This window comes from Microplitis mediator, chromosome 8 (genome assembly GCF_029852145.1).
Source record: "Microplitis mediator isolate UGA2020A chromosome 8, iyMicMedi2.1, whole genome shotgun sequence".
NCBI classification, from domain to species: domain Eukaryota; kingdom Metazoa; phylum Arthropoda; class Insecta; order Hymenoptera; family Braconidae; genus Microplitis; species Microplitis mediator.
In genome coordinates, this window is record NC_079976.1 from 1,932,291 (window position 1) to 1,950,028 (window position 17,738).

The 17,738-nt window shown below is 30.7% G+C and overlaps 1 protein-coding gene across 3 annotated transcripts in view; it reads left to right on the forward strand.

Moving 5' to 3' along the window:
* The window catches only part of LOC130673194 (uncharacterized), a 209,161-nt gene that overhangs the window by 161,821 nt on the left and 29,602 nt on the right, over positions 1–17,738 (forward strand). For all 3 annotated transcript variants that reach the window (XM_057478138.1, XM_057478137.1, XM_057478139.1), the window contains exons 3-4: positions 6,884–7,022; positions 7,947–8,020. In XM_057478138.1, the coding sequence (XP_057334121.1) occupies positions 6,884–7,022; positions 7,947–8,020 (213 nt within the window). The remainder of the gene's footprint in view (positions 1–6,883; positions 7,023–7,946; positions 8,021–17,738) is intronic.

The window sequence follows — 17,738 nt, forward strand, 5'->3', positions numbered from 1 at the left end:
CCAAGATTTATATTCATCCCTTTTTATTTTCCAAATCCCGTCTTAATGCCTCTGTAAAACACAAAATATTTATATGGATATCGAAATTTCCTTTTGTTCCCTTCATGTAATGCATTAAAATCCCATTAAATTATTTAATTTACATTTTTATAGCATATATTTATGTTTTTTACCCGGTTAATATTTTTTCATCTGTTTCCTTAACGCGAAATTTGACAAAAATATTTATTGTGTTGTCAAAATTGTCAACACGATTCCCATCCATTTGCTGCTTGTTTATTCCGAGTAAAATTCTGTCCAGTGATAAAAACAAATTGTTATAAAAAAAAAAAAAAAAAAAAAAAAAATTCATAATAAATAAAAAAAATTATAATAATAACAATAACAATAACAAAATAAAATAATACGTGTATATGAATAATAAAAAAATATAAAAACTAAATACAAAACGTGGGAAAAATGTGAACGTCCATCCATTTGGGAGCTCCACCATCACAGCGCCTGGGGTTGTACACAATTTCATTTATATACAAACAATATACATATATTTAATACATGTAGATATATGTATGTATATATATATGTGCAGATAGATTTTCAATTTTCATTTATGTCCGTATCGCTATCGCTAATGTATCGTATACTGGTAACATATTTTTCGATCTCGTTGTTCTGTCACCCCTCTAGTGTTTCGGCACGAAAAAAAATATTTTTTAAAATGGAAAAATACTAAATGAACCAGAACAAAAAATAGTAATAGTGATAATGATAAAGATAAAAAAAATATGCATATGTATAGGTATATATATATATATATATATAGATACAAAGTACACGTATGATGCCCAAGGCATTCGAACACACATATTTCACAAGCATTCTCTTGCGTATATTCATTTTCACCTCCGAGGCATATTACCTTCTAATAATTTACTTTTCACTACAATTTCCAATCTGACAGTTCTTTTTTTTTTTTCTAAAAAAAAAAACCGCAAAGTAAATAAACAGCAAATAATAAATTTGAAATGGTGACATTTATTTTTTTTAATTTATAAGAAGATTATATTTATTATGAGTGAATATTATGTTTTGAAAAAAAATTTAATGAGTCATAATTATAATCTATATATTTATATATTTTATATAGGCAGGTACGGATATCGTTGTCTCAATGGTATCGCGTAGCGACCCCTTTAGGTTTGGTCATTGAGAGGACCATTGAGTCGAGAGGGAATAAGTGGGGGTGGGGTAGTGGAAAGAGGTATGAGCATGTGGAGGTGATTGTAACGATTGGGGTTGTTGGCGATCGTGAAAACGGGGGTGTACTGAGTTCAGGATACGCCGATGGCCTAAAGGCAGTAGGGAACAGGACTGTTGTTTCCCACGGAAGACGAGCCACCCTGAGGCTGTTATATCGTGTATATAGGGCTATTCAGCATATATATATATGTGTATATATATGCTTCTCACTCTAATTCTATCTCCGTCGAGCTCCACCCCTAGCACATCGGTATGTATGATCTTCTGTATCGCGTTGTCTACCAATTAACGCTATTGAGTACGCCCGTGTATACTTCCCTATGCTTGTTTTAGAAGCACATGCACGAGGGAACACCCTTCGGACGTGTTGGGGAATATTAAAAAATTCCATCTGCTATTTAATTATTTTAATATAAATATTTTCATATTTTTTTGATTTCTCATCATTTGAATTTTTGCGGTCTTCATAATGATCCTGAAGTTAGCAGACAGTTCAAAATTTTCGGATTTTTTTTTCAACAAATCAATTACAAAAAAATAAAAAATAAAAATATGCACATGTAGAAAATTTTAAAAACTACAGGTGCAATTTTTTCAAATTTTTTTCTTTTCAAATTTACTGTCTCAAATAAAATCCAAAAATAATTAGATGTCTGCTAACTTTAGGATCATGTCTTCATATGCCCATACTAGACTGTTTATCTTCTTATTTTCTATAGAACAGGTCCAAAATAACCACGTCACCAAAAATATAATTTTTTGCCAAAAAAATTTTTGGGCAAAATGACGTTTCAAAAAAATAACAAATTTTTTTTTTCATATTTTTAATAAAATTCAATGCGTATGATAATTCACATAAATTTTTATTGAAAATATCGGCAGTACAATTCGAGAGCAAATAAAAAATAAATTTGGTACTCTACTGAGCTCAGCCCTCGGCAATAAAAAAAAAATTTATCACGTGTAATATTTAGAAAAAAAAATAAAAAACCACCTGATTACTGGGGGATTGTATTTTTGGAAAAAGATAACGATGTTTAAGACGTTTGACGTTTACAAAAAGTAATCTTTAAAAATATCCTTGTAGGGAGTTTTTGAATGATAAGAGTGAAAGAATGTATAACAGCTTGTATGAATTCTTTTGGTTGTTAAAACCATAACGATGCTCGGAAAAGCAAATTCAAAGGCATGTCCGCAGCAAATGGTAACCGTCGGGACGTCAGAGTTCAAAGGAAAAGCAAGCCAACTCGTCGACCGCGAAGCTGCTCAAAATATAATGAAGTCAAGCTTGAGCCATATACCAGAAAGAGTGGGCGAGTGAAAGAGAATGAGAAAAAGAGAGAACGAGAAGACGAGCGTGTTGATATGAAGCATCGATTTTTCCTTTACAAACTATATTTAGTTATTCTCGTTATATTACCTTTGCGCTATTACTCTCGAGTAGTTATTCGTCTTTCACCAACTCCACCATTTTATCGCAGTCTCTTACTCGTACTCGTACTCGTTTTATTTTTTTATTTTTTATAAATGCACGTGTATAGTTATAGCTGGTGCGTTCGCGACAAAAGAAAAGTATAGAAAATAGACGAGATAAACGACGAGACATGGTCCCAAGACAGGACGTATCTTCCTTGCTCTTTGACTGACGGAGTTACGACAGCCAGACGTCGTACCTCAATATTACCTCCGCTCTTTTCCTTTTCACATCACTCGTAACTTCACCTTTGATGTGATTCCCATTGGCACCGCACGTCTTACAAGCTTCGAACTAAAATAAAATTTGAAACCTCGTTTACTTTCTCTTTGATGCTAAGGAAAATTTATATATATATAAATATTAGTATGTATAGGTACATACTTATAATAAAATAGTCATATAAAAATAACAATCACAGATTAGCCTAAAAAATACCCCACCCAATTTTTCCGACTTTACAACCCCTATCCCGAGCTGTTAACTTTATCTTCATAGCTCATGAGACCATTTTTATAGGAAATTTCACGCTCGATAAAATTCCTGTCATACATTTTCACTGTATCTTTGGTAGTTTATGCAAAATTTTTATTCAAAGTAGTTAATCAAAAAATTTGTATTTTTGCATATCTGTCGTTTCGAATAACTGTATCTCTTTAACTATCAAAATTATCGAGGTAACCCAAAGGACCTTTTTTACAGGAAATTTAATTCTCTACAAAATTGTTTATGTGCATTTTTGACGTATCTTTGACAGTTACGCCAAAATTTGAATTTAAAGTAAAAATAGTCAGTTTCCAAAAAAATTTCCTAAAGAATAAAAAAATTTGATCATTTAAACTTATGTATATATGTATATATGTAAGTATTTTTTTAGGAGAAACTAAAATTTGGTCTCTCCCCAAAATAACTTATATTTTTTACGTATTCATTTAATTAATATTCTTTGAATCCACTTGGGCCCTTCTACTTGATTAACTTGCGGCTGATTAATTGCCCGTTGTCGATCATCACGGTGCACGTTTCTAGAAATGAACCCAAGTCTCTCGAGAATCATTGACACGCGTCGCTCCCAGTTCTCTAGACCTGAATTTAGTTGATGTTGATACCGAGGGAGAGTAGTTACTATTGCCTCCGTTATATTACATTGCTATAATAATAACAATTCAAGGAACACAACCCGGCATACACAACCATCTTACCCACGATCATAACTAACCCACACACATCAACCGTATTATAATGAATATTAAAACAGTTATTATAATAAATTTCAGTTAAATTTAAATAATAAATAATCTTAAGCATACTGTCCATTAAATATTAATTACTAACTCCATTTCCATCAGCTCAATATTGTCTTAAACTTGTACTTAATTTCTGGAATTATTAATATGAGATTTAAAATTCAAAATCAAGAAAATATAATTGAATAATTAAACCATTAATTGCCACAATATTTTACGTAAATTGTAATTTTCAAAATTTATATGTACATATATATTTATATATTTATATTTTATTCAAATTCTTGAACAAAAATTCATTTCTTATCAAATTTTTTTTCAAACACGATTAGTGAAAAAACTATTGAGTTTAGAAAAAAATGTTCCAACCAAAACTTGTAGGAAATTAAATTTGCTACAAAAAAGTATTTGAAACCCATCAACGTATCTCTGATCCTTTCAAAGTTACAGTGAAAATAAGTTTCATATCCATTAATTTTCAAATTCCTCTTCTTACTTTAAGTTGAAAGTACTTTGAAATAATCAAATGTACGTAAAAATTCTCTAGACCTTTTCTTTAGAGAATTTGATCAGCTATCAAATTGTTCCTATACATTTTTTTGATATCTATATAAGTTTGCCCGAAATTTTGATTTTTTCCATAACTTTTAATGTCAATATTAGTTAATTTACATTAAAAAAAAATGAAATCGACACCCAGCGAAGCGGATAAAGATCTGCTAGTATATATACGTACATAGAAACGCAAGTTTACTAATGCAATTATCAATAAATCAAGAAAGTCTTGAGAGATGTAGGATAGGAGTGATAGTGATGGTGGCGGTTTGATGGCTCTGCGGTGATAGGAGTGTCTATAAGATAGTAGATGAAAGCTTCATCAACATTATTCACGTCATCCTTTTCAATAGACACCCATGTCGCCAGTCGGTTGATTTAGATTGTTGGCTTTTATATGTATATATATATTAAGTTATATGTCACTTTGATTATTATTGTATTTGTTAAAGATAGAATTATCTGGGTCATCTATTGTAATTTTTAGTCTTTCAATGCTCTTTTTGTCATTGAATCTTTTTACCACTGGCTATTCATTCTTACAAAGTAAAGACTGTCCTTTATGCTGTGAGTATGGTATAGAGTAGTATGGAGGACAGGGAGAGTACAGTAACACACAAGAGTGTTAAAAAAGAGAAGAGGTGAAGAAAAAAGATTTAAAGCCTTTGAAACATCTTCAAACAAGGGTCAAAGATGTGAAGAGTGGCTTGATAAGATCCACTTTGGTTAGAAAAATTGATTCGTCTTTTTTGTTTGATACTCTATTTTTTAAAACAACTGAGCCCTAAGTGCTAGTTCAAGTTAACGGATATTGTCAGTTGGTTTTATAAATTTATAAATATACAGGCGAGAGGTGAAAAGAGTTCAATATTTTATAGATAATTTTTCAATAAGGATTTTTGGACTAATAGGCCGAATAACGGAAACTTTTAGATTTATTTTCAGAACACTAAGAGGAAAACTATTCAACTATTAGATTTTTTTTTTGTTTTATAGATTTATTGCTCGAGAATTTAATCCTCTTTAAAAGTATATTACTACTTTAGAAGGTCGTAACCCACAATTTTTTTAAGACTTGAAAAAAAATTAATCCTAAGAGCACTTAACATATTGTAATCTTTTCTTTGGGTTACATATTTTCAAACAGATTTCTGTTAAACTTTTTTTAAATTAAAATCCAATTGCCTTTTTTTGGGATCCGATAATTTTTTTTATTAATCTTCTTACAGTTTTACCCCCGCTTATATATTTTTAGAATAGAAATAAAAAGTTTTTCCGATTTTTGGGACAGTCAGAAATTTTCCGCGAAATTATGAAACCGGCAAAAGAATTTATTTCTGTAAAAATAAAATTTATTATCGACTTTGTAGCCGCAGTTTGGTAAAATAGTGAACAATTATATTGTCCCTGTACCAGAGTTTTACACGGAAATACAAAAAATTTCGTATTCTCTTTATGAAAATTTTCGAGTATCCATTTTGGCCTCACTCCCCTATAATATAAGTACATAAAAGTACACATTGTCCATATTGTATCAATGATCTTACGGTTTGAAATCCGATACCCAACAAAAGACACCCTGATTGCCAGAATTTAATATTTAAATATATTGAATTACCTAAAAGGGAAAAAAATGTTTTGTCCAAAACTGATGGCCGTCATTCATAATTCATATCGATCGACTTCCAAGCACTTTGTATTTAGCATGTTAATATTCATGGGTATGAAAAAAAAATTAATTCACAAAAGTGCATAAAAGAGTGAAGAAGAGCCGCGTGGAGAATGAAGCGGGAGTGTAAAGCAGAGAAAAATAAAGAGAGGTAGAATAAATAAAAAATTGTTATCCCGGGTTAAAAGTTTTGTTGAGAAGAAAAATACATAAATCTATTGTTGAGATGACCCGGATCTTGGCCGATTTACAAGGCAAAGTTGAAGGAAGGAAGTGAGAAAATGTTTTCTCGCTTTTGCAAAAGATATCTGCGCGAGCTTGTTAGGGAGTTTGTCACGATGTAACTCGTTTTCATCGTCTTTGTATGTATGTTGGTTGGAATAGCTTGTGTTGCTACTGGTGCAGCAACAATAACAACAACAATATATTCCATACAGCATACAGCATACATTGAGACGGTATAGAGTTCAAGAGAAAGAGAATTAAACAACCCCGAGAACTCTCAGTATCTAATACAACTACAAAGACCTTACTAACACAATATACCGCATCTTATGATATATGTGCAGTATATCTATGTATATGTAGATGTATGCATGAATGTATAGAGAATATAACAAGTATAGAAGTTACAAAATCGGACGTTGGTATTTACGAGTAAACTTGTTCGTGTTTCAGGAGCTTGCCAATTTCCGGAAACATGGGAAGGACAATGGTTTCAGTCAGGAAAACCGTCGCCTGTCACTATAAATGCTACTATGTTTGGCGAGAAGACCTGCATTGAGAACAATGGAGATATATACTCCGTTTATGATCAGTAAGTTGTTAATTTCACTAATTAATCATCATTATTCACTTCATTTCAGTGGAAAAAAAATAACAATCGAAATTTTGACTGGAACTGAGTTGAAAGACGTAATTTTGATGTACCTGAAGATCGGAACGTTTTTCGCGGAACGAAAATAAAAAAACGAAGTGAACAGTAAAAAATCTTCTGGATCTAGATTTCCAAAATTTTTCGCACAGATGCTTGTATGTCAACTGAAAATTGCAGACACCCCCAATTATCCCTCGTTACTTCAAGCAGTCGAATTATGTGAATTTTTTTTTCATTTTCGATGCACGAAAAACGTTCCGATCCTCAGGTACATTAATTTTGAACTTCAAAAATTGGAAATTATTGATTTGACTTACGCGTTTTTGAGAGAAGTATAGACAAAATTTTGTGATAGTCGAAATTAGTTCCTACATAATTAAGTTCTACAGTTATTATTTTTTATTTTGGAGGGTTCTACTATTTTTTTTTTTTTTTTTACTTTGAGTTGAATAAAAAATAAAAAATTTTCATGTTAATTTTGATCAATCTGTCACTTTGATTGAAAGCCGCTCGATAATACACACAATGAATTTTTTTACTGCAAACTGTAATTGGAAAATATTTAGATTATTTTTTCTTTGTTTGAAAAAAATTGAAAGAATTTCATTAGCTTCCGTAAATTCACTTTCCATAAAAAAATACTTTGATGCTAAATTAATTACCATCTCTTATCGAAGGTTTAAAAAATTTTTTCATTGGCGACAATAATTTCTTATCTAAAAAAAAAATCATAACAGAATTCCTCGATCTAAAGTTACAGAGACATAAATAACGTATATTTAATTTTTGTGTCGTAAAAAAAAATATGATACGTTATTTTGAACCGAACTAATAAATAAAAGTGTTATATTTTATTGTTTACAGTTTCCAGCAGGAGAACTGCTACAAATGTTTGATAATAAACGATCGTCATAAGAACGTCATTCAATTCCGCGAAGGTAAGTAATTTTATTCTCTCATTATATTGCGTCGTCAATTTAAAATGCAATATCGAAAGAAAACATGAGTGCTTTTTATCGGTATACAGCGTAGACGTTTCACTACTGAGTTTAACCACGAGGAAACATGATGCCTTTTTTTTATTTATTTATTTTCTTTGCCTCGTTTCCGTTTATTTATTATTATTATTTCTCGTATATATACGACATAATACAATATCGCTCGGAATTTCTGGTGTATTAGTACACGTGTATACTTTTCATCCTGTCGATGGACGTATCGTTATACCTTATCAATAGAGGCGCGTCTTATCGCTGATAGCTGATGGATTTTATGAGATCAACTTGTTGTCTCGGTGACATTTCACCAGCTTAAATTTCTTTTCAATTGGTTTATCAACTTGACAGCGTTAATCGAAAAATATTATATTTCTTTACTTAATAAATTTATGTTTTCTCTACTCTTCCATGGTAAACAAAAGAGTTATTAATATCAGGCTTCAATAATAAAAAGCCATCTATGCCCAAAATATAATAACAACCCCCATGAAAAAAATATATGTTAAATATAAAAAAAATATATTTTTTATGTAAAAAAAATATAGTAAAAATACATAAAAAATATATAAATATATATATAATATGTATAAAAAATACATTTTAAATAGCTAACTTTTGGCCAATTTTCGTATATATTTTAAATATATTAAAAATATATCTTAGAATATATAAAAAATACATTTATAAAAATATACAAAAAATATATGTTTTTTATATTTAAAAAAATACAAAAATTATATAAAAAATATATTTTTTGTATAAACTTTTTATAATTCTTTTTCTATGTTGTTAATTAACTTAATAATATATTTTTTATATGATTTTTTTATATTTTTTTTACTTAGGTTGTTGGTTGAATTAAAAATATATTTTTTATATAATTTTTTTATATTTTTAATATATTTAAAATATATACGAAAATCAGCCAAAAGTTAGCTATTTAAAATATATTTTTTTTATAAATTTTTTTCATGGGGGAACAAAATGACTATGCACAGAAAAAAAAGTTATTTCGAGTCAAGAAAATATTTTGGAAGATAAACGTTTTTGGAAACCACGTCAAGATTTTCTTGAGCCAAAATAACTTGTCTTGATCAGAGGAAATTTCTACTTTATCCAAGAAAATTTTGGTTTTCAAAGAAATTTTTTTGAATCAAGAACATTTACCTTCAGTCGAGAATTTATTTTTTCTGTGTGCGCGGTGCTAAACACAATGCAAAAATAAACATCAAGGCAAGGGAATTCAGTGAGTTGTAGAAGAGAGAACTTAAGAGGGAATAATATACATGGGTCGTTAGATCAGTGGCATAGTTGGGATGACCTCAACTTAGAGCTGACGCCACGTCGAAAGATGTGGGTTCGATTCCCGGACTAAACCATCATTATTTTTTCTCAGCTCCTTTCTATTCTAACATTTAATTCACTCATTAAAATTAACATCAGAGTTGATAAATTTTAGTATATGATGATTTTCAGAGGAAGTCTCGCTGAAAAAGCTGAAGATAATTTACAAAACGAAATCTGATACTAAAATTATTTCAATTTTTTAGTTGTGCAGAAAAATTTATTTTTTATCATAGATATGATGAAAAATTTACATTTTGATTTAATTTAAAAAAAAATTTTTTTTAAAAATGCGGTAGTGCAAAAAAATAATAAATATTCTTTTAAATTCAATTTTCAATAGAATTTTAGTCAAAGCGCAACAAATATTTGAAATTGCACACCTTAAATTTTTAATTATAATTTGATATAAATATAACAGATATATACAATTAAATTCCTTTTATTTTACTACCGAATTTCCAATAAAATTTTTGAAAAACTAAAAAAAAAAAAATCACAACTCAAAGTATCAAAATCTCAGCCTTAGAATAGGAATAAAAAATTACTAAATTATAACGCACACCCTTTGGGTCAAAGGTGTGCACAAAAAATTAAATTAGTACAAAATTAGAAACTCAATCAAAAAATATGATCGGCCAAATAAAAAATCCTATTTCCTCATATTCTATCAAACATAGCTCATAAACAGCTGTCAAAATGATTATAGCCCCAAAAAGCATAATATAAAACACAATCTTTGAAATATAATTGTGCGTATATTGGATCATACATCGTAGTAGTATAGTATCAGGATTTTCCGGTCTTGACACGGGCATACGATCGCGGACAATGGAAAGCTGATTTTGAGGGGCTGGATATGCTTTTCGCGGGGTGTGTACGTCAGCGCACGATGAGAGAGACAAGAATTAAAGTGCTGTAGACTACTCTGCAGAGATGAGTAGTCTCTCCTCTCATCTCGTCTGTTCCACTCTAGCTCTATTCCTATTATATCATATACATACATATATATACACACACAGACATTTATACATATGATATAACACAGAATAAGCCAAGCTAGGTTAGCTAAACGGAACATTGGCCCGTCGTTCGATGATTCCCGAGGTTGACGGGCGTGCCATAACTAAAACTGACGTCCATTGTATCGAGGCACATCCTGGGTATTCGACTATTCGCCGCGAGGGCCTTTATTTCTCTCCCTCTTTCTCTCTTTATACATATATTTATCCATAGACATATACATCTATATATATATATAAAGTGAGTTGCACACCCTCTCTGCCATCAACTAGTCTCGCCATATGGCGGATTGTGAGTAGAGAACGTTTTAGTGGATTATTGAACGAAAAAATTGATATCCCGGTGGTTATGAATGCCTCTGCTACCTATTCGACATGTGAACATCAGTTTACCTATACATGTGAATTTATTTTTTCATCTACCCAGATAATACACTAATACACATAATATCCGCTACTACCACTAATACCACCGCCTCCACTACTTCTATTACCGATCCCCGATCCCCGAGCCCCGAGCCCCCGATCCCCGATACCACTAGCATATTCAGGCACACCAATTATAAATACATAAATGTGGATTGATCTATCAGCCGAAGCTTCACAAAGAGAATATTTAAATACTCAAAATAGTCACGCTCGTATTCACAGTAATCGGCATTAAATATATAAATGTATTTTTTTTTTTCATTTATTTCTCTAGTAACTGCGACTGAGTTTATTTTATTTAAAACTGATAATCTTTTCAATTTATATTTTATTCATTTATGGATTTTGTTTATTAAAGGATTCCGCATAGAAAGGTGCGTGCGTGTGTGTTCTGTTGTAGGATATGTGTATTATTAATGAACGACACGCTATGTTGATAACATTGTTCGAGATATCAAGCTATAGATTATTTAAACAATAATCTCTACTGCAATTGTGATTTTTAAACTATTGAAATATATAATAATTAATATTTTATTTAGGTCGCGGTTTTTTTTATTTTTTTTTTTTTAATTAACTGATATTAAATTTGAAATTAGTCATTAAAAATCTTGAGTTGAGAAAGATATACATATGCACTTGGAGAAGATTAATATTAGTTTGATGAAAGTTAGAAAAAAGTTTTAAGTTAAAAGGAGAAAGTTAATATTGGCTTCATTTATATTTTATTTTACCGAACTATATATATATATATATATATACGTACATAAAAATTCGCTTTTTCGGTCCTTGTAAAATATAATCCATAAGTAATTTTTTTTTTAAATTTATTCAATTCAAAAAAGTTTTTATAAAATAAAACAATTTAGGAAAAACTCGTGCCCAGCACCACTTTCAGGACAGTACTTGGCTTTTACTTTTCCCGTGTCTTATCTTACAGATGAATCCCTCTGATTTCTGTACTCGTGTTCACAGCGACCCTTACACAGACAGAGCAAACTCTATCTAACCTCTCTGCATCACCAGCAGTCAAGTTTCATCTTCGTCCTCATCCTCATCCTCGTCCTCACCCTCTAACTCGAGACCCAGACACCCGAGCATCCATGAGACCAAAAAGGAACCAACATCTAGAGCAACCAACAAGAACCAACAAGAATCAAGATTCGTAGCAGCGTGATAGTGACGAGTGTAAGAGAGCTCAGTACTAGTAGACACCACACAAGTCCTATACTTGTTCCTAGTTCCCAGTTCCCAGTTCCCAGTTCTCAGTTTCTAGCTTATAGTCGTAGGTAACTGCGGGTGGATGTAATTTCTCAGTCGAGTGAGTTCTCGCGATTAAGGGGTCGACACGGTGCACCGATCCTTTCCTCAGTTCTAGCCATCACACCCTTCTCTCCTCTATTTTATTATCTCTCCTTTTCTCTCATACTTTATGCTTTCTACTATCTGCTATACTGGTTTATGTGGATATAGATATATTGTCAACAGCTAACTTCCAACTGCAGAGAGTAAAAAAAATTCGTGCCAAAAAGTGTTCACTATGTGGAACTTTAAAATATCAGACAATGACCAACTTTGAGTCAACTATTTTTGAACTCCTGTACATACGCGAAAAAAAATTATGAAATTGACCCTTTCCAAAATGACATTTGAAAAAATTAGTCAAAATAAATTTTATGCAGCCATTATTTTTTTTCTTATACTTTTAGAATTACGATTCTGAAGTCAGCAGACAATTAAAAATTTTTTGGTTTTTTTTAACAATTAAATTTGGCGAAAAAAAAAATTAAAAATATGCACATGTAGAAAATTTAAAAGACTATAAGTGCAATTTTTTTAAATATTTTTTTTTTTTATAATTTACTGTCTAAAAAAAAGTCCAAAAATTATTAGGCGTCGGCTGACTTATGATACTGAAGTTAACAGACGTCTGACAGTTTTTGAAATTTTTTAAAAACGATTGACTATAAAAAAAAAATATTTTCAAAAATTGCACCTATAGTTTATTAAATTTTCTACATGTGTATATTTTTAGTTTTTTTTTTTGTAATTTGTTTGTTGAAAAAAAAAATCCGAAAATTTGTAACTGTCTGCTAACTTCAGGATCGTGGCTGACTTCAGTATCATTTCAGAATTTCAAAAATAGTTAACAGAAAGTTTTTTTTGCGTCACATTCTGAATTCGTAACTTTTTTTTTTATGGGTACTATTACTTTTACTACTGATTTATTTGTCTATACGCTCACTTTACATACATTTCATACTGTCTATACACAAATATGTGGAAGCAGAAAATGTACAAGTATAAAGAGAAATTCCATAGTCTCTTCTACCCACAGAAATAAACGCGGCGTATGTTTCGGAAATGGAGATCCGAGTAAAATGAGACTGCAACCACATGACAATTGTCACTTTCTACGCACTATTGCTGCGTGTGTAATTGTCATTACGAGTAGAAAGGTAACGTTGTTACCTTTCTGCTCGTATCAGAAAGAGAAATAGGGACAGATGGATAAAGTGATAAAGGGTTGGGTCGAGTTGGAATGCAGCGAAGGGACGAAACGCGAAAAGGGAAAGGGGATGAGGTTATTGCTGTCTCCTATCTCATGTAATTTTGTCTAATGCAAGAGGCAGGCGATGAAAAGAGACAAACTTTGAGCCAAACTCGCCATTACAAGAGCAATCTCAAACGCGAGTGCTTTGGGTATAAACGCGGTTATGCATTTCCGTGTCGCATTTACATGTGGGATATGTGAAATAGCCCGGCAGAGATGACCGTATTGTCTGGTGTAGGGTATAGCGGGCATGCAGAGTCAGTTACTCTTTTACACTAGCTTTCAATGGGTTTTCACGCGGGTATGCAATTTTGTGGGAAGTTGATGTGATGATATTCTTTCAGGTACTGGCAAAAGTGAAAGGGTTATTTTTTTTGTTTCGTTTGTTTGTTTGTTTGTTTTATTAATGCTTTTAAATTTATGGACGTTTGTAATGTGGGAATTTTTTGGCCGGAATAATTTCGTCGGATTGTGAAACGGGTTGATAATCACCGGACGCTATTAAATTGCCGGATATATTAAATTTTGACGGATAAAAGATTTTTTTTTCAACAATTGTTACCAGTGGAGGTCGCGTGTTTGAAATTTATTTTATGTTAATGCGGAAAAAACAGATTTATAGCTTTTGTAAGTGAAATGATATTAATTGGTGGTTAATTTTGATGGACAATGGAATTTTAATAAACGGAATGATAAATTTGTTTGTAAATTAAATTGAATTATTTTAAAAAAAAGATAAATTTTAATTTCATTGAGAGTTTATTGAAAATAATTTAAATACATTGGTACTGAATTTAACAAATTTAAATATTTGAAGGATAATTAAAATATAAATACGGAAATTCTGGGCATTTTAAATTTATTTTATTTTATTTTGAGCAGTTTTTTAATGTTTTCTTGGCGGGAATTAAACAAAAAATAATTAATAAAATTTCTGTTTACCCAAAGAAAATATTTAAGTCTCCCTAAATAAAAATTAACTGAAATTGAGCTAAACAAAATTTATTAATAATAAAATTAACAAAAACAACATCCAGTCATTACATAAACAAAAAGCCTCGGGTATTTCTGATGTTTACTTTAATTAGATAAATTTATTTACGACAACTTTTTTCAGCCGTAAAAAAAACAGCATTTATATTCTAACCACAATTAATGTGACAAAGCACTTTTCCCATGAAAATAGTTCAAGTCACTGTGTATTTAACCCCCGTATATACGATAAACGTGATTCCAACCATCGACCTCAATTTCAATTTATATATATTAAATACATATATATATAAATAAATCGAAAAGTCATTTAACGTCGATTTGATAGCTTAAGTGGTAAATAATAACGGACAGATGTATCATGCCAATAGATTAATATATATACCACGATGACCAGCCGAAATCATAATTCTCCAAGGGTAGTTTTAATCGAATATCGAATATTAAATAAACTATATAATAATTAATAACTAAATTTACTAATCCTACTCGAAAAAATAATAATTTGTCATTATTTAATGTCAGTTAATTTGAATCTCGTTGACTAATGGTCATATATATATATATATACAATTTCATTTAATCCATTATAACATTTAATATTCTCTTTATTTTGAGTATTATTAATATATATATTAGACTGGGCCAAAAAAATCGACTATTTTTTTTTTTTAACGATACTGTGAAACTATTATTTGGAATGACAAAAAAAAATTATTGTGAAAATTTGAGCCCTTAATATTGAAATTAAGAGGTGTATCATCGCAATTTTTGATTTTTTTTTAATGAGCGGGTTTTTGTCTCATAACTCTCAAACCATCAAGATAATCAAAATCGACTTAGATACATTTTTTGAAGGAAATTTGATGCTCTACAAAAAGGGTTTGATTAAAATTTTTCGTCAGTTGAACCGTTTCCTTATAATCATGCTTTGAACATTGGTATGATTTTAAAATTTGATTGTTCAACTTTGGAATTTTTTAATACATGTAAAAATAAGTTTCCAGAAAAAACCAATCAATATTCTTGAAGGAAATTGAATGCTCTACAAAAAAGGTCTCTTAACAATTTTCGCTAAATTCACTCCTTCAAAAGTTATTCAGGATTAAAGTTAAGTAAAACGACTTTAATAATCCTGAATAACTTTTGAAGGAGTGAATTTAGCGAAAATTGTTAAGAGACCTTTTTTGTAGAGCATTCAATTTCCTTTGAGAATATAGATTGGCTTTCTCCGGAAACTTATTTTTACATATATTAAAAAATTCCAAAGTTGAACAATCAAATTTTAAAATCATACCAATGTTCAAAGCATGATTATAAGGAAACGGTTCAACTGACGAAAAATTTTAATCAGACCCTTTTTTAAGAGCATCAAATTTCCTTCAAAAAATGTATCTAAGTCGATTTTGATTATCTTGATGGTTTGAGAGTTATGAGACAAAAACCCGCTCATTAAAAAAAAATCAAAAATTGCGATGATACACCTCTTAATTTCAATATTTAGGGCTCAAATTTTCACAATAATTTTTTTTTGTCATTCCAAATAATAGTTTCACAGTATCGTTAAAAAAAAAAAAATAGTCGATTTCTTTGGCCCAGTCTAATATATATAGATATATGCTTGAACTTTGATTTGATTTAGCGATTCAATAATTTTGAAGCAGAAGCATTAAAAAAAAAATAAAACATAATAAGAAGAAATTGCATGTGGTTCATATTATGTGGGATGTCTTAGGAAAATTGTATGGTTTTTATTTGGTAGACAAGAGAAATCAGAATGCACACTCGCAAAAAAAAAAAAAGGAAATTGTTGTTGCAGAACGAGAATGAGAAGATGATACAATCTCTTGAGCTTTCAGTCTTTTTCATTCTTTCTTATGTTACTGAGATTGGATGTATGAATTTTTATTACGCAGTATTACGTCGGGAAATTTCTATTTTCATTATAAACTAGGATGTTGCCTTTGATAAAAAAACAATTTTGCTAAAAAAAAATGTCTCAATTTATAAATTTTATGCACACCGTGTTTTCTTTAGTCAAATTTGGGGTTTGGTTGTTGGAAAATCCAAATTTAAATTGACAATTTCGTGACTGTGATGTATTTTTAAATAATTACTTCTAATTTACAAAATTCGAGGTGTGCATTTTTTTATAAAATTGCGTGTGTTCTTGTTATCAATCTAGAATAAAAAAAAAGTTTCCAGCATCCAAAGTAATTCAATACTTCAGAAATAATTTACCCTCTATCCATCACATTTCAAACAAACCCAAAAAATAAAACCCACAATTTTTTGGTCCATGATGAGGCCAATCAATTCCATGGAGAAAGTGAGGCTTTCGTGGGTCAACAGTTCTCAGAAATTCATCTTATGCGCGTCGGAGTGAGCAAGATAAAACAGCGCAAAAGACAGTAACAAAGAATATCTTGGAATAAAAAAAGAAAAAGAAAAAAAGTGGATTACCGGTAGCCACCCTTTGGATATCGTAACGCGTCGCATCTTCGGCCCTTGTCATTTTTTTTTCTTATTCGAAATTCCAGCCCCGTATTCGGTCCCCTCTTGGCGGCCACTTATCTCCCTAATGCCATAGCACGTTTCGTTTTTCTCTCGGCTGTGTCCTGCGTTTATCTCCCCGTCAAATCCTATGGTGCAGAGCCCCACAGCCGACGAGTAGAGGGTTCTCACCACCCACGCGAACAATTTCCCACTCTCTTTTGTCAGCCTAATCAACATGTTCTCTCTCTCTCTCTCTCTCTCTTTTCCTTTCCTTCCATTCTCTCCATTCAATTCCCTTTTATCCGTCTCTTTCACACCCACACAATAACACGCACACGATATCGCAATCTCTTACACTCTCATTTCATCACGTTGTCTTGCTTTAACATCAGAAACCTGTCAGTCATTATATCCTTTTGGTTTTTAATTTCACTCAGATAATATAAATGCCATTTACTTAAACCAATCCTTACAATAAACAATTTTATTTACTTTATTTACGGATCAATCAGTATCACATGCCAACGTGGACATTAATTTAACTTTGTCTCTGTCATTAATAAATGTCCGTTTATTTTCCGTCAGTTTTTTTTTCAAATTAACAAATGGGATTTAGTTGAAAAATTTTTGAACAACTTTTAATTAACTTACTGTCGGACCTTTAAGGTTTTAATCTGTCCCAAATAGAGAATTTCAGGTGACGAAAGACAGAGGGAGCAGTAAGCAATAGATGACAAGTCTTGGCCGTTTTATTGACATTTGTCACTTAAATAGTGATCCCAACGTATAATTTCGGGTTTTCTTAAATAAATTGTAAAAA